Source organism: Hippocampus bargibanti, linkage group LG06 (assembly GCF_051943395.1).
Source record: "Hippocampus bargibanti isolate YZ-2025 linkage group LG06, ASM5194339v1, whole genome shotgun sequence".
NCBI classification, from domain to species: Eukaryota; Metazoa; Chordata; class Actinopteri; order Syngnathiformes; family Syngnathidae; genus Hippocampus; species Hippocampus bargibanti.
Window position 1 is genome coordinate 12,946,543 of NC_142739.1, and position 27,394 is coordinate 12,973,936.

The 27,394-nt window shown below is 43.5% G+C and overlaps 2 protein-coding genes and 1 long non-coding RNA gene across 3 annotated transcripts; all 3 read right to left on the minus strand.

Annotated features, from left to right (window-relative positions):
- Window positions 1-1,219: 1,219 nt before the first annotated feature.
- On the minus strand, window positions 1,220-6,167 carry LOC148896538 (dynein axonemal heavy chain 11-like). The gene is made up of 14 exons (XM_088998444.1): window positions 5,985-6,167; window positions 5,297-5,398; window positions 4,817-5,212; window positions 3,831-4,163; window positions 3,335-3,589; window positions 3,053-3,222; window positions 2,752-2,974; window positions 2,544-2,660; window positions 2,370-2,456; window positions 2,118-2,276; window positions 1,831-1,914; window positions 1,560-1,718; window positions 1,361-1,483; window positions 1,220-1,228 (listed from the first exon to the last, which is right to left on the minus strand). The coding sequence occupies exons 1-14, from the start codon at window positions 6,165-6,167 to the stop codon at window positions 1,220-1,222; spliced, it is 2,400 nt and encodes a 799-aa protein (XP_088854570.1).
- A 458-nt stretch (window positions 6,168-6,625) lies between these two features.
- Window positions 6,626-12,062, minus strand: LOC148896539 (dynein axonemal heavy chain 11-like; the record flags this gene model as incomplete). Its single annotated transcript, XM_088998445.1, has 5 exons — window positions 6,626-6,688; window positions 6,736-6,852; window positions 7,093-7,260; window positions 7,333-7,554; window positions 11,850-12,062. Coding segments are annotated over 5 exons (783 nt in total), but the record flags the coding sequence as incomplete, so codon positions are not given.
- A 1,981-nt stretch (window positions 12,063-14,043) lies between these two features.
- On the minus strand, window positions 14,044-14,909 carry LOC148896540 (uncharacterized). Its single transcript, XR_016115232.1, has 3 exons — window positions 14,466-14,909; window positions 14,217-14,360; window positions 14,044-14,117 (listed from the first exon to the last, which is right to left on the minus strand). It is a non-coding gene; the product is annotated as an uncharacterized LOC148896540 (long non-coding RNA).
- Between the last annotated feature and the right edge of the window lie 12,485 nt (window positions 14,910-27,394).

Genomic DNA, 27,394 nt, shown 5'->3' on the forward strand with positions numbered 1-27,394 from the left:
TCAACTTAATTCAATTCAATTTGGAGTCCTTTTGGTGCAGAAGTGCAACAATGAATGGCACTGCCGACCTGAAATTCAGCATCTATCATTCGGAATCTGTGTGCATCTTTTGGTAGTTGCTGGCAGATATCATCACAGCCTTTAAAGATACTTTCTAAATAGGCCCATGTTCTTTGCACCTCCATCCAGACCATCAACACAGAGTCTGTTACTGTTAGTTGTCTCTGAAGTTCCACAACTTGGACAAGAAAGTGATCTATGTGCTTGCTTTGAAAGATGCCCTGCAGCTGAACCTTGAGAGTGGGCACAAAATGTTGGAAGGAATAACATAACTTATCTAACATTTGGGGCAACCATAAAGACTAACCTGCGCTTGCAGGTTAGTCTTTATGTATTTCATATTTTGATTAGCTCATATTAATCCATGCACCATTTTAATTTTCAAGTAATCTTATCATTTAGTTTGTTTTTTGTTCTTTTGACTTCAAGACGGCGCCCCGAGAGTGGCTGCCTTTCCAGCAGCTCATGTATTTTGTTTTTCTACTTTCATTCCTTTCATCGCTTTGCTGCTGTGAAATGTAAATTTCTCCACTGTGAGACTAATAAAGGCAAATCCAATCCAATCCAATCCAATCCATTTTGGCACACAAAAATGGGGGATGGATGTGGTCTATTTACACAAAGACAGAAGCACTAAAGTAGTAAGACTCCTAATTGCTGGGTACAATGACCTCCCTCCCCCGTAATGCATCTGGTGGACATGCACAAAGGCCCGCGTGAAGAGACAATGCTCCATGTGCAATAGCAGCTATAAATCTGAGGACTCAATAGGGATCTCTGCAGTCTCAGCTGTGTTGTTCGACAGTCAGACAGAGAGGCCCCATTTTGCATTCTCGACCATTCAACATTTAACTACTAGTACTTCTAACAGGCATATCATCTTGGCAACTAGTCCTTGTGTCTTACTTAGAGCTACGACCTTTTTCAGATGTTTAGGAAAATCTAACCAGACTTGCTTTGTAACTTACCTGATGATCTTCAAGTGTCACAATGAGGTCTTCATCACATTTAAGTAGAGGTACAGAGGTTTGGTAATGATCTTCATATGAAAGCTCCATTGATGCCCATACTTGACGAATTTCTGTCACAACCTGAAAATAAAGAGTAACCTTTCTCTATGCACAAACTGCAGTTACTTGTGCTTCATCTACCGATAGCTCTATCCACACTGATGCAAAGATATCATCATTGTATTCGTAAAAACACACAAGAAAAGGTTGTAAACCATAAAATAGTTTAGAACAGCAGTTATGTTCATGATGACATTAATATAAATGCTTCTTAATCTGTAAACAAAAACCTTCTCAATGGCCATTTCTTTAACTGCCTTGTCCACCGTGCTACGGACTTCTTCTTCGTAAAGATGAAGTTGAAGAGCCAAGAGGTCTGCCAAGGTAGTATGATCAGTCACGGTGAAGTTCATCTATTAAAAAAATAATGCAAATAAATAATGCAAGCCATTTATATGTATTAAAATGTTGTTTTTAAGTAATATGCACCTGCATTGTCCTTATTAGTTGTACCCAGTGGCGCTCTCGAATTGCAAGGTTCTGTAGCTGACTCACAGCTCGCAGTGACGTCAACAAATTCTTCACAAAATGGTCTATGCCGTAATACACATTCCATACACGAGCCTCTTTGTCAAGCTTTCGCATGTCCTACACAAACAGCACGCTTATTACGTCCATCATTACTCAACCGTATTAGACCAATTTAACTACCAAAGTAGTGGTGCAAGGTAGGTGAGAGTCTCACTGTTAGTGATCTGACCTTCGCAAACTCGCTCAATTCCACATCAATCTGTTCGACATTTATCTGCCACCATTTACTCTTTGTCCATTGGTCCACATTGGTCTGTATAGATAAAGACACACACATAAGGGTCAATGGGCTGAGGGACCTTAATTGGGGCATTTAGCGGCAAGATAATCAATGACCACACCGACAGCAGGCTGGTCAAATTATTGAATTGTTGGCTTCTGTGGCTTTTTGGCTTTTTTTTTATATTTCCATTTTCTTAGCATAAAAAGAAACTTTCTAACAATAACGTTACTCACATGAACAAATATGACCATGTCCCACAGTTCTTTGAGAATAATGATCTCTTGTTTGCAGAGATGAATGTCTTTATAGTCAGGCATCGTGACGTCAAATAAGTTTGTTGACTCTTGTAACGCTGTCAATTCTTTGTCCATGTCTCGGATTACTTTCTCAGACTATACAACATAAGACAAGAGAAGAAATATGCTACAGTATGTGGTGTCAAATCTCAATTTATGACCATAATTAGGTAGGAGTTTAATTCCTACTTTATCCAGACTAATGTAGGGATGAGACGTTTTGTAACTGAAAGGTGCAGTTGCTCTGAAGATTTCCCTGAATCGGCTTTGTTTCGCCTGAAAAAAACATTTCAAGAAGCTTCATGATATAATTATATCCTCTATTTTATATTTGCATAAACAGGTAAAGAGAGGAGATTTGACCTCAAATTCCAAGCAGCGTCTTCGTAAAACCATCACTTCTTCATTTTGCATAGGGGACACCTCATGTCTCACTTTTAAGGAGAATTTTTTAGCCCCATTCCATTTTTCAGGAAGTTCCTAAAAGGTGTTGGTAAATTGAAATGATTTCCTCATTTGCCAGTGAGAAGTAAAATTGAACAAATAAATAAAGATTTACAAATCCCTTTACCTCAAGCTGTAAATAGACCTTTTCTGGAATGGTCACTCCATGCTGTTCTAGGAGTTTTACAGTGGCTCTTAAGGGCTCAAACATCTTGTCGGTGACAGCTTGTCTGTCCCTAATAGCCAGGAGGTGACTCATTACTTCCACAAGACTGCAGTAGTCTCCTTTTGGCAAACATTTAGCCAGTCCTTCAACAGTAGTATGGACAAATCCTTGAAGGTCATCAAGACTAAAGGGAATAACGTGAAATGTAAGAATGACTTAGAGACAGTTTTTTTGTGTGTGTTTTAGCAGAGTCAATGCCGACCTGTTTGTGACATATGTCAAGAGGTGCTCTTTAAAAAGCCAACTCCACTTTTTAATAGTGTTCAAGAGAGTGACTTTGAAGTGCTTAATGTCCACTCGAAACCACCCATAAAATACCCTGGAATCTTCAAGTTTACAGATTTCAGAGTACAGGTCCTCATAGTAATCAATCTGTTGAATCAAGACCATTGTTATTTATGAAAATGTCAGGTGATTTTTGAACATACACATTGAAGACGCCTTGTAGGCGCTTATAAATATAATGTAAATACAAAAAAAATACCTGTTCTTTGAAGTGATCAACAGTAGGCGGGCTCCCCGGGAGAATATCAGCTCTGTGAGACTCAGCTTCTTCAGGTGTCAGCGCACGTCCATACAAGAGAAACTGGCTAAGGAATTCTGCCCGATCATCAAGCCACAAATGGGCATAGCAATCAAACTGTTGCTGAAATGATGTTGCTTTGTTGAGGACGTCCTCAACTCTTTCCATCACTTCCTTCCGCAAATCCAACAAATCAAGCATGTCTTCCATGACATCCTGTTAGGGTTCAAACACATACCAGTTGTGTGTATGTGTTGTGATCATGAAAAATTTTATTGCTTGTCTGTATAGTGACTGTCTTGAACAAAAAGATTCCACTTTGCTAAAAAAAAAATCAGCCTGCATTAAAAATATTATTACAATGAATCAATCAGTGAATTGATCATCAATAGTCAATCAAGGACTTTTTTTCAAATGCCCATTCCTAATTGTAATTCAGAAGCCAAAGAAAAAGTACCTGATAGCTGTCCAAGCTCAATTCAGCAGACAACTTCTTTATATTTACTGACACCCTGAAAATATCTCCAACAAGTCCTTCTACAAGCTCATAGAAGCCATCTCCTGCATCTCTCTGCAGTGACGGACGGAAGCTCATCCCCAAGTCAGTGAGCATCAAATGAGCCTCAAAGAGAGGGGCCTGCTTGTGACATGAGTCCATGTTGTCCACGATTAATTGGAGTGACTGACCAATGTAGCCAAAGAGCCCCTCCACCACCATCTCATCCACATATTCCATATACGATTGCCAAGCGTCTGTATTTGGGTCTGCATTGAAGAGCATCATGTTGTCCTATATATGGTCCAGAGGATTGTGGACAGGAGAGAATATACATTCAAAAGGCTGCGTGAACAGAAGCGGGTTCTGTCCTTTTTGAGATTTTTACACCATACAAGTACAGTAAATCACTTGCTAAATTATCAATGAGTATACATGCGGAATCGATGAGAAGGTTTCTTCAGCCGTCATCTGTACAAAAGTGAAGGTTTCGGACGTTTCGCCTCCTATCCAAGAGGCTTCGTCAGCGAACTAAAGTCTGACTGGTCGTATCGGCCCCATATATAGGGATATATATATATATAGGGATATATATATGGGGCCGATACGACCAGTCAGACTTTAGTTCGCTGACGAAGCCTCTTGGATAGGAGGCGAAACGTCCGAAACCTTCACTTTTGTACAGATGACGGCTGAAGAAACCTTCTCATCTCATCGGCCCCATATATAGGGATATATATATGGGGCCGATACGACCAGTCAGACTTTAGTTCGCTGACGAAGCCTCTTGGATAGGAGGCGAAACGTCCGAAACCTTCACTTTTGTACAGATGACGGCTGAAGAAACCTTCTCATCGATGGACCACTCCTGTACGACTGAGAGCTTACACAGACATATACATGCGGAAGCCTCTATTAGAGAGGATATGGTATAAATTACGACGTACCTGTACCAACTTGTGGATGAAGTCTCCATCTTGTTTAATGGAGAAAAAGATCTTGCTAACACGCTCTCCTCTGTCCTCAAGCTGTAGTAGTGAGTTTTTCTTGTTGTCCTTTCTGCAAATCATAGTATGCTTGCTCCATCTCTTCATCATTGATTGCATGGTATCACAGTTCTCCTTTGCTCTATTGGCTCGGTCAGCAAGGTCATGGACCTGTTTTTTGGTGCTGCATATGAAGTTCCAGCAGTCCTGGTGTTGCCACGTCAATTCGGTCTCGGCTCTTTTCAGTAGCTTGTCTACTGTGGCCAGTTCATCTCTGATGAGCGGGAGTTCAATTTCGAGAACAGTCTGTTTGAGTGTGTTGTACCATTGCACTACTAGCTGCAAACTCCTCACATACTAAACAACATAAGGAATTATGAGGATTTTCTTGACACTGAAAAAATAGTAACAAGTTCAGCTGGTTGCATGTGCGCGTCTCACCTTTGTGAAGAGGTCACGTTTCTCAAAAACAGTCATGGCTGCCACAGGAATGTCAATGTTGAGCGTTTGAATATACTTAACATCTTTCAAGACTTCAGCCAGCTGAGGAGTCAAAACAAAACAAATACCGGTAGGTGAGACACTGTTTGACTGTGGACAAGATTAGCTTTTTTGGGAGAATCTCATAAAGACACGAGTCCAAAAAGGTGGGCGATACCATGTCTTTGAGGCATGGTTGAGTCATGGTTTTCTAGCACACAGCTCTATATTACAGATTTGTAATTATAGTGTGGTGGAAAATTAATAATTGAAAAGGAGAGATTACTATATAGGAAAATGGGGCTCGGGGGCCGGCTACAAGTTCAGGGAAAATATATATACTGTATATATTAATTTTACTGTAATTCTATTAAACTTAGTTACTTTAACCTCCTAAATAAGACATTTTAATGTTATTGATTGCCCCTTCCACCTTTTTTGGGGGTACTTTGTACTGTTAAATAATTTAGAGCTTGTTTTCGAGCAGTTTGCCTCAACATGGTACGGTCATTTGTAAATAAGTACCGGCAGATATTTCTATAGCTTTATGAAGGGGTCTGAAAAATGTTAGCTTGTTTGAGGAGATAAAACCCCATCACTTGGTAGTGTCACGCTGTCTTACGTATGTATATTAAATGTGTATACTCACCTTGGCATTGAAATTTACAGAGATGAGGTCGCTAGAGGGGTTTCTACATAAGAGCGGTTGTTGCAAGTTGATCTGGCAAGTCTGCTCCAAACCATTACACCACTTAGAGTAAACGTGTTCCTCACATTGGTGAAGAAGACTAATCATCTCCTTATACTTGTGGTGTGCTTCGGTTGTATCCATACCTCCCACAGATCTGAAAATACTGAACAATAAGTCATGAACTTTAGGACAGACACTATTGCCTGCACATACACTACTATATAAACTGTAGAATGAAATTATTTCAGTCAACCTTTCAAACATAATTTGTAACTTTTCCCATGGGGTTTCAATGCGTTCTCTGATCATTTTTGCCCATTTTAACATTCCGGAAGCAGAGGCCATGTTCTTTCCAAAACATCCAAGCTGTAAATGAAGAGACAATAGTAACAGAGTGCTGCACTAACCTACAGTAACGAGGATTTTTTTCTGTTCTTTTTTTTCATAATATTGCCACTTACCTCATTGAGTTGTGACTTAAAGAACAATTTACATTTTTCCAGCTCATCTTGAAAGTGTTCCAGCAGGAGAGGAATGTTGGGACTAAATATTTGTCGAACATGCTCTCTCTCAAGGAAAGGTCCAACAATTGTTAACAACTAAAGACAAGAACGGGAGGTGATGCCGTGAATGTCTGCTGTCACATGCAGTGGTTGAGCCACCTGAACAAGTTTGATACATCATATTTGGTACAGCGGCATTCTCTTACTTTAAATACTGCTTCAAGCCCTGTGCAATCGTGAAAGACTGAGCAGAGCAGGGTGGCAAATTGGCATTCAAAGTCCACAATCTTGATTTTGAAACTCCTGTATTCCTCCTCAAAACCCTGTAGCAACAACATGTAATGTCATAGTGTGAAAACAATATATGGATTGGGTTTGCCTTTATTAGTCTCGCAGTGGAGAAATTTACATTTCACAGCAGCAAAGTTATGAAAGGAATGAAAGTAGAAAAACAAAATACATGAGCTGCTGGAAAGGCAGCCACTCTTGCGGCGCCATCTTGAAGTCAAAAGAACTGCACTTTGTATGTCATGCTGGAATCATGCTCTCCAAGAAAAGTTCACCTGGGAGTTGCAGTCAAGAGGGCTGTGATCACTGTGTCTTAAGAACAGGCAGTGCTCAGTGAACTCTGTGTACATCTGAGCAGCCTGCTCATTATAGAGTTTGCCTTTAGGCCCACCAAATTCAAGTTTTTCCAATCTTTTGTATTCAAGCATTATTTCAAAAATGTCCTGTAATATGGAAAGGGTTGGTTAGTATACTAAAAGCCAACATGAAACATACTGTCCAAGTTTTCTCCTCACCTCAAGTTGTAGCATGCGGTTAAGGAAATTTTTGAAACGCGCAAAAATGATGACACATGGGAAATCCCAGGGTGCATGTTTTGCGTGGCTTGCCAACCTCTCCCTCTGGCTCTTGTAACACTTTTCGAAACACCGGAAGAGTTTTAGCACAATCTTCAACATGTGTAGACCTTCCTCTGGGTCTTCCAGCAGTAATAACTTAGTAGACAAATATGCACATGCCTGTGAGATAAAATAATACACCTGTAAATGTTCAAGTCAAACTCATGATTTACATCAGCAATGCAATTTTTGCACATAATAGAGATCCTCCAATGTATCAGTGACTTATAATACCGTAATACGGTATTTGTGGAAAAAAAATGCATGATTGGTGAATCATTGAAAGAGCCGATGTTTATATCAATGGTGTGGTAAGGGGGTGCCATTTTTTGCCCAAGTGTTTTCTATGGATTGCATTTCTTGTCTCTATCTTAAGAAAACTAGTACAGACATTCTATTCTTTTTTTACGGACAGTGCACAATGTATGGGCAATGACATCAATGAAATGTCATTGATGTGATTATTCCACACACAAAAATTAACTTCAGGTTTTCTTTCATTTATTTTACTTTTTAAGTGATAAAGGTTATGATTTAATCGAGACACATTCAACTAGTACTTGTAACCGTAGCACACATATGATGAGGATTAAAGTCTATCAAATTTGAATTAAATGTATCGGGGCACACTCAGTGCAGAGATCGTATGACGTGGCTCTGCACTGTTTCTGGTGTCTGTTCATTGGCATCGTAAATACAAAAGAAACAAATCAAGGATGTATGCTTTGTGTTGATAAAAAAAGTTTTGCCATTGATAAAAAAGTCAAACTCATGAAAAACATTGGAAAATTTAGAATGCTATGGGTTCTTTTTGATTCAAGTTTGATAGCTTCAATCATCTCAATCATCCTTCATATGTTTATTTATACACATGTTTATGTCTGTGTAAGCTCTCAGTCGTACAGGAGTGGTCCAGTACAGATGACGGCTGAAGAAACCTTCTCATCGATGGACCACTCCTGTACGACTGAGAGCTTACACAGACGTATTGCTGCCAACTTTGGGAGAGACATCCTTCTGCTGGTACGTAACTTAGAAAAGGCCACCTTTAAATTAGCTGACTTAAAGAACCACCTCAGATTCATTCTTAGATGTAGACAGAGCCGGTTAATTCCTAAATGCTTCAAGCAAGCACCCCTGGAATCCGGATACTTAGCCGATAAAATGCAACAAAATTATACTAGGAAAATTCTAAATTTGCGAATTAGGAGACTTAACATAGAGATAAAAAACAAACAGTCAGAAATAGAAACTTATTATCAATGATTACAAACTAAACTTACCCACAAAATCTATCAGGAAGTGTGTGAATTTACTAAATCCGGATACATGACACACCACAGCAAAACCAAAGAGAGACAAAAGGGTAAATTTCAAAAATTACTTTTAAACACGCGAAAAAATTAGGAAAGAGCAGATTTCAAGGGAGAATTGGATCAAAAATTAGTCAGATAGAGATCTTTCAGAGACAGAAAAGGCTGTACTAACCAAAGGTTTGAATTATTCAGTAACTCATAGAACAATACCTACAATAGATTACATCACAGCTACTGAATCGGCTATTAAAAATAAGAAACCTTCGTATGCAGAGGCAGATGATCTACGCATTAAAATATCAGCCCTTCTCAGTAGTGCCAAACTACCTCCGTCCAACATAACATTAGAAGAGAGAAAGGCGTTAACTACTCTACAAAAAGACAAAAATATTACTATTTTGCCAGCAGACAAGGGCAGATGCACAGTGCTTCTCAACAATTGGATTATGAAGACAATATAAATAGGTTAATCAGTGATTCGAACACTTATGAGCAACTAAAAAGGGACCCTTCCAATAGATACAAGAAAGAAATGATAGACTGTCTCCAAAAGTTAGAGAAAGGAAAACATATAGACAAACAGATGTATTCTAGATTATACCCGGGAGAGGCCACGCCAAATTTCTATGGCCTGCCAAAAATACATAAAGAAGGGTTCCCCCTCAGACCCATTGTTTGTAGCATTGACTCCTCTACATACAATGTAGCTAAATATTTAAAAACTATCTTAGCTCCGTTGGTTGGTAACACAGAATATCACATAGAGAACACCACAGGGTTTGTAGAGAGGATGAAAGACCTTATATTGCAACCTGAGGAAACTTTGGCATCATACGATGTGACTTCTCTCTTTACATCTGTCCCAACCCCAGCAGCAGTCTCAGTGGTGAGGACGAGACTGCTGGCGGACGCATGAAAGAACCAAACTTAAACCGGATCACATCTGCCAATTATTGGAAATCTGCCTTAATACTACATATTTTCAATTTAGGGAGAAATTTTACAAACAAATTCATGGTTGTGCTATGGGCTCACCAGTTTCACCCATAGTGGCTAATCTGTACATGGAAGAGATGGAGAAACAGGCCCTCACATCCTTCCCGGGGACAAAACCTAGACACTGGTTTAGATATGTGGACGATACTTTCGTCATAATTAAAAAAAACAAGAAATTAAATCCTTCACAGTTCACCTTAACTCGGTAGACATCAACATTAAATTTACTCGCAAGGACATTAAAGAGAACCAACTCGCCTTTTTGGATTGTAAAGTAATAATAAAAGAGGACAGAGCGCTAAAAACAGAAGTCTTTAGGAAGGCTACGCATACTGACCAATACTTACTTTTTGATTCTAACCACCCTTTACAACACAAACTAGGAGTTATCAGAACCCTCCAGCATAGGGCTAAACTAATACCAACAAGCATTGAAGGTAGAGAAAAGGAGTCAAAACATATCAGGAGAGTACTCACTAACTGTGGGTACCCTCAGTGGTCATTCAACAAATGTCAGAAAGAAAGAATAGGGAATGAAACCAAAAATTCTTAAGATACAAAAAGGAGAGGAGTAGCAGTACCTTACATTGCAGGAGTTTCTGGAAAAACTACAGAGTCCTTTGGAAACACAAAATTCCTACTTATTTCAAACCGATAAACAAACATGTTAAGGCAAAAATTAATGCATCCAAAAGATAGGCTGCCAAATGAAAAACAAAGTAATGTAGTTTATTCGATACATTGTAAGAATGAAAATTGTAAAGAGCAGTACATTGGGGAGACTCAACAAATTCTCAAAACAATACTTTATCAACATCGCAGGGATAATACTAGTGGGCCTCAATCGGCAGTAGATTTGCACCTAAAAGCTAGCAACCACTCATTTGACGACAATGAGGTTAAAATCTTAGCAAAAGAACATTGATGGTTTGAAAGGGGAGTAAAACAAGCGAATCTCATAAAACAACTAAATCCTTCATTAAACCGGTCTGGTGGGGTGAGGTTCAATTTGGATCGTTCCTACAATAGCCTGCTTCGGCAACACAGGTGAGGCAACATTCGTAATGCGGATGAGGTGATACCGGAGGGAGTGGGGCAAACAGGCCAGTCATTAGTCAGGAATGTAGGAACAATCAGTGGGGCCACAGGGAGTGATCCTCTGCTCCCCCAACCTGAGAGTAGGGACCTATCATAGCTGTGTCCAGCGCCGCCATGTCTGGACATTAGGGATATATAAATAGGGCAGATACGACCAGTAAGACTTTAGTTCGCTGACGAAGCCTCTTGGATAGGAGGCGAAACGTCCGACACCTTCAAAAAAGTACAGATGACGGCTGAAGAAACCTTCTCATAGATTATACACATTTTGTAGGGTGTAACAAAAACATCACATGATGTCGCTTCACATTTCTTCTTCAAAGTTAGATGGGTGCCACTGAGTGTTCAGGGAGAGAAACTGTGGTTGAAAACCTAAATGCTACGAGAGGCACTTATTTTTCTTCTACAATGTTTAATGATTGGATTGGATTAGCCTTTATTCATCTCGCAGTGGAGAAAATCACATTTCACAGACCAAAGTTATGGAAGGATGAGAAAAGGAGAGGAAGAAGTAGTATATTAATTACTATAACTTAATATTTTTTTTGTGTCACTCGAGCAAGATTGTCAACAGCAGTATACCACCACTATGTAATAAAATGAAATTTAACTCCTGATAATTTGGTTTCCTTCTAATTGGAATATATGAGCGTCGTGATGATGTTTGTGCTAAATGTGTCATCTGAAAACAGCTGCTTTTACTTTGGGAATATTACATTCTTCCCTTCATTCTGACATTTCTTAATCTATGTAGTTTTTGAGTAATAAAAAGATATGCATTCAACCAATGTTCTTTTTTTAATTTGACCAATCGTTTGAGTAAATCCAAAGTTATAGCTCTGAAAATGAAATTTTTATACTAAATCCACGTGATGGGAATATATCTCGGCAAATCACAATCATGGAAAATTGGTAACGGTAGGGAGCTTAAAACCTTGATCGGAATATCACTGACCCTTTATAATACAAACACAATGACTACACTGGTAAAATCACGAGCCATACCTGTTGAATGAACAGATTGCAGAGCTGCTGAAGTAAGACGGCAATTCGTGTTGGGCTTTGATATGGTTGGCAGCTTGTCCAGATCAGGAATAACAGGTGAAACAATGTGGGTATGGAGGTTTCAACATCTGGGAAATTTTGATTTTCCATTTGAGAAAGATGAACACACAGTGGCTGTAGATGGAGGTCAATGTCTTCTGCTTCTTGGAGTGCTGTTGAGAGACGTCACTATTTTAGTTAAAATGATTCTTCTCCTGGGAAAATTTCAAGGGTAAACAATTGTTTGAAGATGCTAGATTCCAAATTAACCATACATTTAGAACATTGAGTAGACTTGCATTTAAAAAAAACTTGATCACAAACACTAATTTTAAACAGTAAAACTTGTTCTCACATAAGACACCCAAATTAAGGCATTTTCATACTGTAAACACAACAGCGAAGGTTTAAAGGAGGCCCATTGTGTGGCGCAATTGGTGTAATACGATGCTGGTGGTTGGAACTGGCACAGACAGACAGATTTGGCACTCTGCAAACTTGTTTGGTGGATGTCAATTTCATTCATCGATGTGACAAGAAACATGCGACAATCCCTCTGAGTCATTGTAGGAATCAATTCATTAAATGAATTGGAATCATAGCAAATCCTTGCACACTGTTGTAGGTCACATACAAATGCAGTCGTGGGTGAAACTGAAAAGGTCTCCACTGTCACATGTGCAGCAGACTATATTATGCGCAAGGGAGGGCTTGCCGTTTACCCGCCAACATCATGCACAAACCCCAGCAAGTGTATTTCCATTTCTACAATGTCAAGCACGGCATACCATGCTCTGACTACTCTGATTTTAATACAAATAAGATATGGCACTATGACTGGCCGACGCCAGTTACAGGCGACATTCCATTCCACAACACCATAAAAATCTAATTACGCCCAACTGTACCTGTGCAAAATGTCGTAAAATACCAAAAGAAAGAAAGCTCCACCTATGGGCAGTATTAAACATCTCTTTGCAGTAAACATGTGCTGGAAATGAAAATAGTGCGCTCCAAATCCAGGCATGGCACACGAAAAAAAAAAAAAGATCCTTACTTTTTTTAGTTAGTTGGTGGCTATGTGGTCTTTTTCAAAGCTGTAGTCAACCGCATTCTATTGAAAGTGGTATCTGGAGGCATTATATCTCACGTTTTCACCTTGACCCACATAAGTGCTTGGCCAAGGCAGTTCTAAATACTGATCCAAATGATTCAACGTGTGCAGATTGAATTTTAAATGCCATCTTATCTTAATTCATTTCAATCTTATTTTGACTTTAGAAATATCCACAGCTGTGTACAAACTGCTGTACAGAGTTAAAAAAAATATTAAGAGACTTAAACATAAAACAATTAAAAATTCAATTAATGGCAACATTAAAAACTACAGGAGGGCAGTACATTGAACAGATTTGAAAGGCAAAGTATTTTTTTAAAGGCAATATATATATATATATATATATATATATATATATATATATATATATATATATATATATATATATATATATATATATATATATATATATATATATATATGTGTTTCGGGCTTTTGGGCCGAAAAAATAAACCTTACCATCAAATACATTTCCAATCAGTGTCTTTATGACAGGATGGTAGCTGCTTTTCATCATCTCCAACATCTCTGCCATCTTTTGGATAATAGGACTCTGAAGCTAAACAGGAAAAAGCACATTCTATAGCAAGGAATTCCAGGTGATGAAAATAAAGATGACAATTTCATTGTTGCATGCCTGTTGATATATGCTGTGAATATTGCACTTCCTGGAAGCCCAGAACCCCAGCTCTGCAACAGGCCCAGGATTATTGCCAGTCAGAAGTATGTCTGATGAATCCTCCTTCAACAGTCTCTGAATCTGATTGGTCCAGTTGCTCACCTGGGTTTCAATGTTGTGAGCCAGTGCCCTGTCATAGCTACCATATATTTGGGTAAAATAAATACGTACTGTAAATACAAGCATGAAATGTACTGCTGCACCATCAACCTATCTTGATAACATTTGTGTACTCTTACATTTTAAAACTGGTGGCTACATTTTGCATCCAATCCGTGTCTGGTGGAACAGCGAGGACAGATTCTCCTAAAGCACGCCTTCGCACAACTGATGTTTTATTGCATATCCTTTGTGCATTTCGAGTAATGTCCTCAGACAAGAGTAGTGGCCATGTGTGCTGGTTGAGACTGTTTGACAGCAGTGGGGTACATATCTTGGAAGAACACAAGCCAAGTAAAAATGAACGAGATAAATAACTAAGCATTTTTTGCTTTTATTCTTAAGAAAATTATGGGGATATTGTGGACATCACCTGTTCAACTATGATTGATAATTGCAGGACTGGACATGGAGCCAGGACACCAAATAGCAGAATCTTCTTATAGTTTTCTGAATGGACGAGGGCTGGTCGCTTCTTTGTGATGTAAATGATCTTATTTCGGACAAAACACGGGGTCTATGTTTGAAAGATTCAAAAAAGATGAGAGCTTCAACATAATTTATTTTGGCAAGCACAAATGCTATGCTAGTCATTACTGTAAACTATTCGTCAAAAGCATACCTCATTGGTAGCGTCCAGGCTACCTGACTTTGTCGAAGAGAAATAAACAGTAGTGTGTTTTTCAAAAAGGTCTACCAATTGTGTTTGGAAGTCTTGACTTGCAGCAACTTCAACCCACGTTTGAGGCTGCGTTTTTAGGAATTTACACACTTTCTCTTCGACAAACTTTACTCTTTCGTCGTCAAGAAAGGAAGGCGCACCTTCGTCGTCGTCCGACATGCTGGCTCACTTTACGACTAAAAACCCAAGAAGAAAAAACTCACGTTGTACACTTGGAAAAATATTCTCACATGATTTGTTTTACCCCCCGCTTTTGTCGGCAAAGAAGACGATCCTGACTTCAGTCCACGACCAGGAAGGTTCAGCGTGTGGTTGCCAAGCAGCGGACAGTCTCCTCAATCACTGCTGATGACGTTTCGGAGCCCCCGTTTTTCACCACGAGGAGTTGTGTGTTTTCATGGCGCAAAAAAAAATCATAATTTGCACAAGTCGGTGGGGTGTAAATCTTGTAAATCAAAGACGATTAAAATCAATCGCAACGTTTTATGATATTGCATGATTTCAAAACATCATTTGGACGGATGTTTTTTTTGCACGCATTTAATGATATAAAAACTCAGTGTGTTAAAACTCAAGGGTCACTTTTGCAAGATTGTATTCTGGCTCGATTGGTTGTGGTAGTTTGCGTTGCTTTGCGCATCACACACAAAAACAATTCATACAAGCAGGCACTCTAGGAGACTGAAAGTGTCGGCTCGCACGCATCATCTCTCCACCCAAACAACTCCAAAATTGACATTTTACAATAGTCTGCAGCGGGACTTCACTGCCCTCCAGATGGAAAGTTCAAGTTGATCAGCTATTGCTGCTTGTGATATGTCAAACGTGAGCGATCTTGAAGTCGATTTGTTATTGGGTCTCACACCCCACGTTGTCTTTTTTCTGTTAAAGCGGCATTTGATTGGTCTAGTTGTGTGGCGGTGCTGGTGTCCACTTGAAAAGCATAAAGAAAGGGGCGGTTCGACGCAACGAAGGAATGCACGATAGGGATAGCGATGTAAAGTGAGACGAAATGACTTTGCTGTGGCGGGCACTAGGACCAGGCTTCTCACCCAGCAGGTGCACAGGAAGGGGCGGGTTTATGTTAGATATACTATTTCACTGCATTTTCTTTGTTCGAGGAGATCCACTTGTTAGCCTTTGGAATAAACACGTGTCTACGTTCAGTCGTGTGTGCTCCTTCCTCAACGGCTACACTGGTGACCCCGACGTTTAAAATGTTCTTGTCAACTGACGAAGTCGTATCTTCCATGGCCATGTCGTCACGACCAACGCTGCGACTCACAGCGCCTACTCAGCCGCGAGACTGCCCGAGTTCTGGCACAGCGATCCGGCTTTGTGGTTCCAGCATGTGGAAGCCCTTTTCCACCTACGAGGCATCACGACAGATTAGCTGAAATATTATCTGGTCGTGGCGTCTCTCAACGAGCAGACTACTCGTTGTGTGCTGCCGCTCTTACGCTCACCTCCACAGAGCGATAAATATGCGGCGCTCGAACACCTGCTGATCAGACTGTTCACGTTATCTGCCTCTGAGAGAGCAGACAGGCTTCTTTCCCTTCCCTCGGCGACGGAACAGCAGTGGATCTCATGGACAAAATGCTGTCGCTGTTAAGTTCGGATAAGGGCGGATTCTTTTTCCCCCCTGTCAAGGTAACCCGCCTCGTCAGGCAGGAGATGACGCCCAAAATCAAGGAAATGAAATTGGATCGTTTAAGTCCTGGTGCAAAATCCCAATTCGACCACTAGAGGGGGACATAGGGATTCTAATGCAGCCTGAAGCCAGCTCAACAAAACCCGAGTCATGTTTAACTAAAATATGGAAAAAGCATCAGCAGAATAAAGCATGCCAAAGTTAATGCAGTATAAAAAGTCATACAAAGATAATTAAGGAATTCGACAACTAACAAGAAATTGACCATGTGTAAAAGTGTTTTTAAAAGAGAAAGCGGTACTTTTCTTCATTCATACTTCCTCTTTTTAGCCAGTCGTTGTGAGACAACAAAAAGAGGAACATATACTAATCTAATGCTTGAGCAATGCTGTGTAACCGCTTTGAGTGAAAAATATTGCCTTATGATCATTGCTTTCTCTCAGTAATGTCATATGATGTGTCACAAAAGATAAAGTTTAAACGGGAGAATACGCAAGCAACATGCAAATGCATATACTACATTATAACCAGCTGCAAAACGCTTAAAGAAGAAATTGTCTGTCATCGGGAGTCTGAATCAGCTTACAGGATGCGAGTCAGCATTGCCTGGGACGCGAGGTCCCTTCAACCTGTTCAAACCAGAAAAGGATTGAGCAACGTGTCTTGACATGTCCTGACATGACCGGACTTAACCTCCCCGAAGAGAATCGCCCCTGTGTCCTGGCTTGAACTGTACTCCTTTGATTGGATGACTAGATGGGGACGGAATAGAACATTCTAGAATATGTGACCAAGAATATAAAAAGGGGATGCTTGCCAAACCGAGAGAAGGAGAAAGGGTGCGTTCAGCGAGCCTTCGGGCTCCGCTACGGAGAGATTCTGAGGATCTGAGAGCTAGCGGGCGAGATGTGTCCAACGGCACAGACCTCAGGCTCCGAGGGGGAAAATTTCTCTGTTCGACGAGTTAGCTCTCTGCCTGGTCGATTTCTTATCCCTTTTGGTCTCATGAGATTTCCTGAGAAAAAGTATAATTTTAGTTTAGCCAAAATTGTTGATTTAGCATTTTTTCAATTTATAATTGGATAAACCGTGAAGACCCCATGATTGGTGGAATTACGAGAAATTGCCTCACAGGAGCGGGCTCGAGGTCGTTTCAGAGTGGTAAGAAATCAAGTTCCACCAATTACTAAAAATTAACCATTGAAGAATTAGGCAAGTTGCCGTCATTTGATCGATGCCATATCGTTCGCGACTTTCCCGTGTGAGGCTGGAGGGCTCGGAGCGTTAACACACGCAAATTATTTAACGACAGGTAATGTTCACGAACGTCTGCTGACCGATTTTCCGTCGTTAACTACTCCCGCCTTTTCCAATTCCGGTATGAAACATGGGGTAGAGCATTTCATTCCCACGGTTGGCCAGCCAGTTTTTGCCCGTGCTCGTCGCATCGACGCGGCAAACTTGGCAATGGCGAAAGGAGAGTTCGTGACGATGGAGCGCTTGGGCATAGTGAGGTGTTCCAACAGCCTGTGGGCCTTACCATTACACATGGTGCCCAAAAGTGACGGTTCGTTTCAGAGTGGTAAGAAATCAAGTTCCACCCATTGCTAAAAATTAATCATTAAAGAATTAGGCAAGTTGCCGTCATTTGATCGATGCCATATCGTTCGCGACTTTCCCGTGTGAGGCAGGAGGGCTCGGAGCGTTAACATACGCAAATTATTTAACGACAGGTAATGTTTACAAACGTCTGCTGACCGATTTTCCGTCGTTAACTACTCCCGCCTTTTCCAATTCCGGTACGAAACATGGGGTAGAGCATTTCATTCCCACGGTTGGCCCGCAAGTTTTTGCCCGTGCTCGTCGCCTCGACGCGGCAAACTTGACAATGGTGAAAGGAGAGTTCGTGACGATGGAGCGCTTGGGCATCGTGAGGCGTTCCAACAGCCCATGGGCCTTACCATTACACATGGTGCCCAAAAGTGACAGTTCGTGGCGGCCATGCGGTGATTTTCGTCTGATTAATAACATAATCACATATGACCGTTACCCCATCCCGCACATCCAAGATTTTTCCGCACTTTTGGTCGGCGCTGTGCACTTTTCTAAAGTTCACGGTTATCACCAGGTGCCAGTACGGGCAGAGGATGTGCCAAAAACTGCGGTGATTAGCCTCTTTGGCCTCTTTGAATTTCTCCGCGTGCCTTTTGGCCTGAAGGGGGTGGCACAGACCTTTCAAAGTCTGATGGACTAAGTCTTGCGAGGCCTTGATTTTGTATTTGTCTATCTCGATGACATCCTTGTCCCGCTCTCCTCTGCGATGTGTCTACGGGTCGCACTCGGCCCATGGTTCCGCAGTAGTGGCATCGGCAAATTTTTGATTCTATTCATTCCCTTTCACACCCTGGCATCCGGGCATCAGTCAAACTACTTGGGGCCAAGTTTGTCTGGCCTGGGTTACGAAAAGACGCCAGTGGCCCAAGTTCAACGGCACACCCTGGCAAACCTGGAAACTTTTCCAATTCCGGCCAAGCGATTTGACCACCTCCATGTGGATGTGGTCGAGCCCCTTCCTCCTTCGCAGGGTTGCACGCATCTCCTCACTATGGTCGATCGGACCACTAGGTGGTCGGAAGCAGTCCCCATGTCCTCCACGACCTTGGCAGATATAGCCCGCGCATTTCATCCTGGGTCAAGCGTTTCGGCACGCTATCCGACATCACTTCAGACCGGGGCCCCCAGTTTGTGTCCGAGCTCTGGTCGGCGATGGCGCGGTCCTTGGGTGTGCAGGTACACCGCACTATGGCCTACCACCCGCAGGCTAACGGTTAGGGCAGGGGTCGGGAACCTTTTTGACTAAGAGAGCCATAAAAGTAAAATATTTTGAAATATTTTTCAGTGAGAGCCACACGCACGCACGCGCGCGCGGACATACAAATGTGCGCGTGCATGCGCGCGCACACACACACACACACACACGCACGGCCACTTTTTTACAAAATATCAGAATGTATTATTTAAAATAACTTTGTGATAGTACTCACTGTTAACATGAATGGTTTTCCGTTCCTCGTGATTGATAAAAATCCAGGCAAACGATCGGAATGCAATTCAATTTGCCGGTCCAGAGGCGAAGTTACTGCTAGCTAGCCTGCACACGGCTCATAAGCTTCCACCCTTGCTATCTGCAATATACTTCTCGCAGAAGTATGTCGATGTTAACGTTAACATGGGGCTTGTTAAAATGTCACTGACGTTCGACTGGCATCGATGGTATTGTTTCATTGCAAATTAGAATCAGAACATTTTCTCTCCTCAAAGGCTAATGCTCCGGTGCATTCAAGCTGAAGTGCACGTGTTGGGCTCATTTAAAGGGGCGTTTACCTGTTTCAACATGACGGCCGGTATCTTCCAATCAAAATGGCGCTTTCGGCCAATCTAGGTCAGTGTCATCCAATCAAAATGGCGCTTTCCGCCAACTGCAGCCCCAACGGGAAATGAATGGCGAAAAAAGCAAGAATATGTATTTAGTTTTATCGGTGAGCCATATGCAATCATCAAAAGAGCCATATATGGCTGGCAAGCCATAGGTTCCCGACCCCTGGGTGTGTGAACGTTTCCACCGGTCACTTAAAGCCGCGCTACGGGCCGCGCTGTCGGACGGTAACTGGGTCCTGCTCGGGTTACGTTCGGCCCCAAAAGAAGACCTTAAGGCCGCTCCGGCAGAGTTAGTGCTCTGTCAGCCGCTGCGCGTGTCACATCTGGATTGTTGTCAGGTGCGCGCCCCTACCCCACCTGTTCCTCCAGCTCGCACACCTGATTTCCATTCACTAATGTGCCTTCTACATTGACATCTCCCTCACGGTGGGACTTATTCGACCCTCGCGTTCTCCGCTCGGCGCGGGGTTCTTTTCCATCGAAAAGAAGGACAAGACCCTGCGCCCGTGTGACGATTACCAGGGTCTGAACGACATCACCATCCGCAACAAGTACCCGCTCCCCCTCATGGATTCGGCCTTCGCACCACTACTCCAATCCGTCACAATGTTCACCAAGCTGGACTTGCGTAGCGCCTACGATCTAGTTCGCATCAGAGAAGGGGACTAATGGAAGACTGCATTCAAAACTCCCTTGGGGCATTTTGAACACATGGTGATGCCGTTCGGACTTACCAACGCCCCCGCCGTATTTCAAAGTCTTATCAACAATGTGCTCAGAGACTTCTTCAATGTTTTTGTGTTTGTTTATTTGGACGACATTTTGATTTTTTTCCAAATCCGCAGAAGAACATTCGATGAGTCCTGCAAAACTACGTGAAGGCAGAGAAGTGCAAGTTTCACCTGCGTTCTATGTCTTTCCTAGGGTTCATCGAGGAGCAGGGGCAACTTCGGGCCGATCCCGTCAAGACCAAAGCGGCGGTAGATTGGCCAACCCCCAACACGCACAAACAACTCCAGCGATTTTTAGGGTTTGCCAACTTTACCGCCGTTTTATATGCGATTATAGTCAGAAGGCACTACCTCTAACCCGTCTCACTTCCACCAAGGTACCTTTTAGGTGGACACCCGAAGGTGAGGGTGCGTTTAACAGTCCCCTAGTATTATGCCTACCCGACCCGGACCACGCGTTCGCGGTAGAGGTGGCCGCATCGGAGTCCGCGGTGGGGGCGGTATTATCGCAGCGCTCCCCAATTGACCAGAAGCTCCACCTGTGCCCCTTTTTCTCCCGTCGTCTAAGCCCCGCGGAGGCCAATTACGACATGGGAAACCGGGAACTGCTTTCGGTCATCCTGGCCCTGCAGGAGTGGAGACACTGGCTCGAGGGGGCGAAACATCCCTTCACGGTGTTCACTGATCACAAGAACCTGGCGGCCATCTGGTCCGCCAAGAGACTGTATTCACGCCAGGCTCAGTGGGCATTGTTCCTGACCCGCTTCAAATTCACCCTCGCCTACTGCCCCAGTTCTCAAAACACCAAACCGGACGCCCTGTCACACATCCATGAGCCGGCAGAGAGGGAGGAAGTTGCTACCAGCATCCTGCCGACGCAACACATCCTGGGCGCTCTGAGGTGGGATGTGGAGAAGAAGGTTCAGGAGGCGCAAGCTGGTAACCAGGCTCTGAAGGGGTGTCTGGTGGATCGACTATTCGTCCCCCCCGCACTGCACGCTGAGGTGCCGCACAGGGGACACGCCTCCAGGGTCGCCTTTCACCCTGGAGTCAACAGGACAATCCACCTTGTAGCCCAGCGGTTCTGGTGGCCGGAGCTCAGGACGGAAATTGCTGACTACGTAAAGGCATGCCCGGCCTGCGCCTGTGGGAAGGTCTCTCACCAGCCCCCAGCGGGACTTCTCCAGCCACTGGCAGTCCCCTCCCGACCTTGGTCCCTTATGTCCCTGGATTTCGTCACGGGCCTTCCCCCTTCCCGTGGCAAGTCAGTCGTCCTCGCTGTGGTGGACCGCTTCTCTAAGTGGGCCCACTTCATCCCGTTAACCAGGTTGCCGTCCGCCATTGAGACGGCCCAACTCCTGGTTAACCACGTTGTCCGTCTCCACGGGATTCCGGTGGACATTGTGTCGGACCGGGTACCGCAGTCCGTGTCCAGGGTATGGAAACGCCTGTGGTTATCAGCCTCCGCTATTCCCCACCCAGGAGGGCCATGTAGAGGTCCTGTCCATTCAACATCTCCTCACACCCCCATCGGGTGTGGAAGCAGACCAGAGCCGCCCTGTCGCGCATGACGTCCCGGAACCAGCGCATAGCGGATCGTCGTCGCCCCCAGGCACCAGACTACCAGGTTGGGCAGGAGGTGTGGCTGTCCACGAGGGATTTCTGGATGGCCGAGACGTCGGCCAAATTAGGCCCACGCTTCGCGCGTCCCTTCCCCATCGAGGCCATCCTCAGCCCGGTCTCGGTCAGGTTCCGGCTGTCCCCCACGATGAAAGTCCACCCGGTATTCCACGTGTCTTTCCTCAAGGCTGTGGCAACCAGCTCCCTAGCCTCGGCGCCCGTTCACCCCACCCGCCTACGTGGATGGTGGACGGCAACCCTGTATACACTGTGCGGGAGATATTGGACTCGCGGCGAATGGGCAGGGGCGACTGGGAGGGCTACGGGCCGGAAGAACGTCAGTGGGGCCCCGGCTCCTGGATCCTCGACCCATCACTCACCCGAGCGTTCCACTCGGCTCATCCCTCCAAACCGGGTGGGCCGCCAGGGGGCGTCCGTAGAGGGGGGGGCACTGTCACATCCTGATTGGCATCAGGTGCGCGCCCCTCCCCGTTCCTCCGGCTCGCACACCTGATTTCCATTCACTAATGTGCCTTCTACATTGACATCTCCCTCACGGTGGGACTTATTCGACCCTCGCGTTCTCCGCTCGGCGCGGGGTTCTTTTCCATCGAAAAGAAGGACAAGACCCTGCGCCCGTGTGACGATTACCAGGGTCTGAACGACATCACCATCCGCAACAAGTACCCGCTCCCCCTCATGGATTCGGCCTTCGCACCACTACACCAATCCGTCACAATGTTCACCAAGCTGGACTTGCGTAGCGCCTACAATCTAGTTCGCATCAGAGAAGGGGACTAATGGAAGACTGCATTCAAAACTCCCTTGGGGCATTTTGAACACATGGTGATGCCGTTCGGACTTACCAACGCCCCCGCCGTATTTCAAAGTCTTATCAATAATGTGCTCAGAGACTTCTTCAATGTTTTTGTGTTTGTTTATTTGGACGACATTTTGATTTTTTTCCAAATCCGCAGAAGAACATTCGATGAGTCCTGCAAAACTACGTGAAGGCAGAGAAGTGCAAGTTTCACCTGCGTTCTATGTCTTTCCTAGGGTTCATCGAGGAGCAGGGGCAACTTCGGGCCGATCCCGTCAAGACCAAAGCGGCGGTAGATTGGCCAACCCCCAACACGCACAAACAACTCCAGCGATTTTTAGGGTTTGCCAACTTCTACCGCCGTTTTATATGCGAGTATAGTCAGAAGGCACTACCTCTAACCCGTCTCACTTCCACCAAGGTACCGTTTAGGTGGACACCCGAAGGTGAGGGTGCGTTTAACAGCCCCCAAGTATTATGCCTACCCGACCCGGACCACGCGTTCGCGGTAGAGGTGGCCGCATCGGAGTCCGCGGTGGGGGCGGTATTATCGCAGCGCTCCCCAATTGACCAGAAGCTCCACCTGTGCGCCTTTTTCTCCCGTCGTCTAAGCCCCGCGGAGGCCAATTGCGACATGGGAAAACGGGAACTGCTGTCGGTCATCCTGGCCCTGCAGGAGTGGAGACACTGGCTCGAGGGGGCGAAACATCCCTTCACGGTGTTCACTGATCACAAGAACCTGGCGGCCATCTGGTCCGCCAAGAGACTGTATTCACGCCAGGCTCAGTGGGCATTGTTCCTGACCCGCTTAAAATTCACCCTCGCCTACTGCCCCTGTTCTCAAAACACCAAACCGGACGCCCTGTCACACATCCATGAGCCGGCAGAGAGGGAGGAAGTTGCTACCAGCATCCTGCCGACGCAACACATCCTGGGCGCTCTGAAGTGGGATGTGGAGAAGAAGGTTCAGGAGGCGCAAGCTGGTAACCAGGCTCTGAAGGGGTGTCTGGTGGATCGACTATTCGTCCCCCCCGCACTGCACGCTGAGGTGCCGCACAGGGGACACGCCTCCAGGGTCGCCTTTCACCCTGGAGTCAACAGGACAATCCACCTTGTAGCCCAGCGGTTCTGGTGGCCGGAGCTCAGGACGGAAATTGCTGACTACGTAAAGGCATGCCCGGCCTGCGCCTGTGGGAAGGTCTCTCACCAGCCCCCAGCGGGACTTCTCCAGCCACTGGCAGTCCCCTCCCGACCTTGGTCCCTTATGTCCCTGGATTTCGTCACGGGCCTTCCCCCTTCCCGTGGTAAGTCAGTCGTCCTCGCTGTGGTGGACCGCTTCTCTAAGTGGGCCCACTTCATCCCGTTAACCAGGTTGCCGTCCGCCATTGAGACGGCCCGACTCCTGGTTAACCACGTTGTCCGTCTCCACTAACAAAACCTGTTAACATAAAGTAAAATAACAAACACAAAACATGGTCAGTCGTGAAATTCCGACCACTTTTCTCTGTTGTTTAAAGCAGATGAAAGAGGAATACCGCGAATGACTTTCAACATATAAGAAACTACAGTGGTTGAAGAAACTGCATCAATTCCTAAAGATATTACAGTGACGGAAAATACATTTTATCTTAGTTAATTGCTGAAATAAAAATAACTAATATAACTTGAATAAAATAACTACAACATAATAAAAATAACAAACAAAAATATTTTTCAATAATGTCTGTGTTTGGAGTACAATTTAGTTAATGATAAATATTCCAATTGAAGATTGGCTGATGGTGCTGATTGAGAACTGTTCGTAGCACATCTAACACTGATTGGAGGTTTTTCCTGAGTTGGGCTGCACCTGCTGCTGTTTGTACAACCCTTCACCAATTCAAAAATATATGTAATCATTTTGATTATCCTTTGTAATTTATAGCTAATATTTTTGTTGCATGCTGAGTATGGGAATTAACCAATTTCGTATTTTCAGAGCCTGCAAGGCCTTCTCTGCTGGCTTAAAATATCTGAATCACAGACTGATGTTAATTATATTTTGTCCATGAATTCATATGAAATAATTCCAAATTCTCTTTCAGATTCTTTTAATTACTTTTCCGCTGTTGCTCCGCTTCCAGACATGTGTTTTCGTATTTAAGCATATAACCAATTACATTTCAGCCATCCTTTGTTACCAGGGTCAGAAATCATGAAATGTGTCGATCAAACTGTTGCTCTAACCAATCGGATTTCGAGTCAGCAAACCAAAAGGGGTACAAACGCCTTCTTGAAGGTGCTGGTCAACATCAAAGTTTTTGTAAACTAAGATTGGCAAGTCACGAGCCAATCATAGTTTGCAAAAACTGCTTTTATCTAGTGACAAGTTCATACTGGCCAGAGCTAGCACACTGTATCGGTGGCAAGCTGCATAAGCAAATATATTGTGTTGAATTAATAGCAGTTTTGTCAACCCACAATGGCTGAAGGAGGAGAATAAATTGATTTGTTTGGATATTTGTTGTTAAAGCTATTTTCAAGACTAACTTTTCAAGAAAAAATTGACATCATTAAGAAAGTCGGTCAGTTATTTCCTGGCTAATGGCACCCTCTAGTGGACATGTAGTAAATCACACCAGACTTTATTCTGTCTGGATTAATTCAGACGTAGCACTGCTGAAGGCCTCGCGATGACATCCACGGCCCGCCACCGGAATTAACAAATATAAATTCTGCATATTCTATATCCAACCACCCATTTTCTGATATGCATATTCTTACAAGGGTTGTAGGATGTGCTGGTGCCTATCCCAGCTGTCTTTAGGCAGTTAGGAGGTACATGTACACTGTGCAATAGTTGCCAGCCAATCGCAGAGACCACAATGACAAGCAACCCTCCGTGCTCACACCTACCAACAAATCAGCAACACTGCGAGACCAACCCGATAACCAGTCGACAACAGCAGATTCTCTATGTTTTTAATAAATAAGTCAATCATTTACCGAGGAATGGAACACCCAACATGGAATATGTTTGACTGGCAAACTTGCTCGAAAGTATTTGCAAACACGTTCAAACATATTTTTAGCATCTAGCCTACATTTCATCAATTACTGCCAATACGTTCAAATGTGTTTGGAAATGCATACACAAATACATCCGTATGTATTTGCAGGGTTGTATTAAGTTAAATGAAGCCGCGTTTACAGTACATTGCAGAGCCACATGGAACCCAACATATTTGGCACTTGTTAGGTAAGTTACCGAGTCTAAACTTGGAAAGGGGCCAAAATTCTCATTGATAATTGCGATCCCAATGTCGCCAAATTAAACTGTATACTTTCCTGGAGTTTGTTAACAATATATATTTTTTAATGTCAAATTTCAACACTCTTTCAGTGCCAATGAAGAAATTGAATTATTCTAAATTTAAAACATACAGATATTGTATTCCATATCATAACTTGCAAAGGTTCCCCTATAGCAGGGGTCGGGAACCTATGGCTCGCGAGCCATATATGGCTCTTTTGATGATCGCATATGGCTCGCCGATAAATATTACATATTATAATACATATTGTCATTTTTTTCGTCATTCATTTCCCGTTGGGCTGCAGTTGGCGGAAAGCGCAATTTTGATTGGATGACACTGACCTAGAATGGCCGAAAGCGCCATGTTGATTGGATGATAGTGGCCGTCATGTTGAAATAGGTAAACGCCCCTTTAAATGAGCCCAACTTGTGCACTTCGGCGTGAATGCACCGGAGCATTAGAGGAGAGAACATGTTCTGATTCTAATTTGCAATGAAACAATACCATCGATGAAACAGTCGAATGTCAGTGACATTTTAACAAGCCCCATGTTAACATTAGCATCGACATACTTCTGCGAGAAGTAGATTGCAGATAGCAAGTGTGGAAGCTTATGAGCCGTGTGCAGGCTAGATAGCAGTAACTTCGCCTCTGGACCGGCAAATTGAATTTCATTCCGATCGTTTTCCTGGATTTTTACCAAACATGAGGAACGGAAAACCATCCATGTTAACGGTGAGTACTATCACAAGGTTATTTTAAATACATTAAATTAAATACATTCTGATATTTTGTTGAAAATTAGCCGCGCGTGTGCGTGTGTGTGTGCGCGCGCGCGCACGCGAGCGTTTGTATGTGCGCGCGCGTGCGTGTGGCTCTCGCTGAAAAACATTTCTAAATATTTTACTTTTATGGCTCTCTTACTCAAAAAGGTTCCCAACCCCTGCCCTATAGTGTAAAATTGTCGCTCTATGTGGGTCATTTGAGAATTAAACCAAAGTTGTATTCATTTTTACGTTTACTGCACTGGTAGTCAAGTGAAGACGCTCATATTTAGTGAAAAGCAGCTCCCTCAGATAGTCAGCTCAGGTTTCCAGGTGGCAATGCCCTTTTGGCCCATATCATCAACAATTTAGGACCACCTGTGGGGCAGATTGACAGCTTGTTGCAATGGTGCTAATAACAAGGTGGAAGCAAAGCAATGAAGTAGTAAAGATGAAGATGGCCCCCAATTTATGCCACACTTTCAGTTGTTGCTGTAAAATCAGGCCAGGTGTTCATGGTTGCAAATTTGAGCGATTTAATTTGCC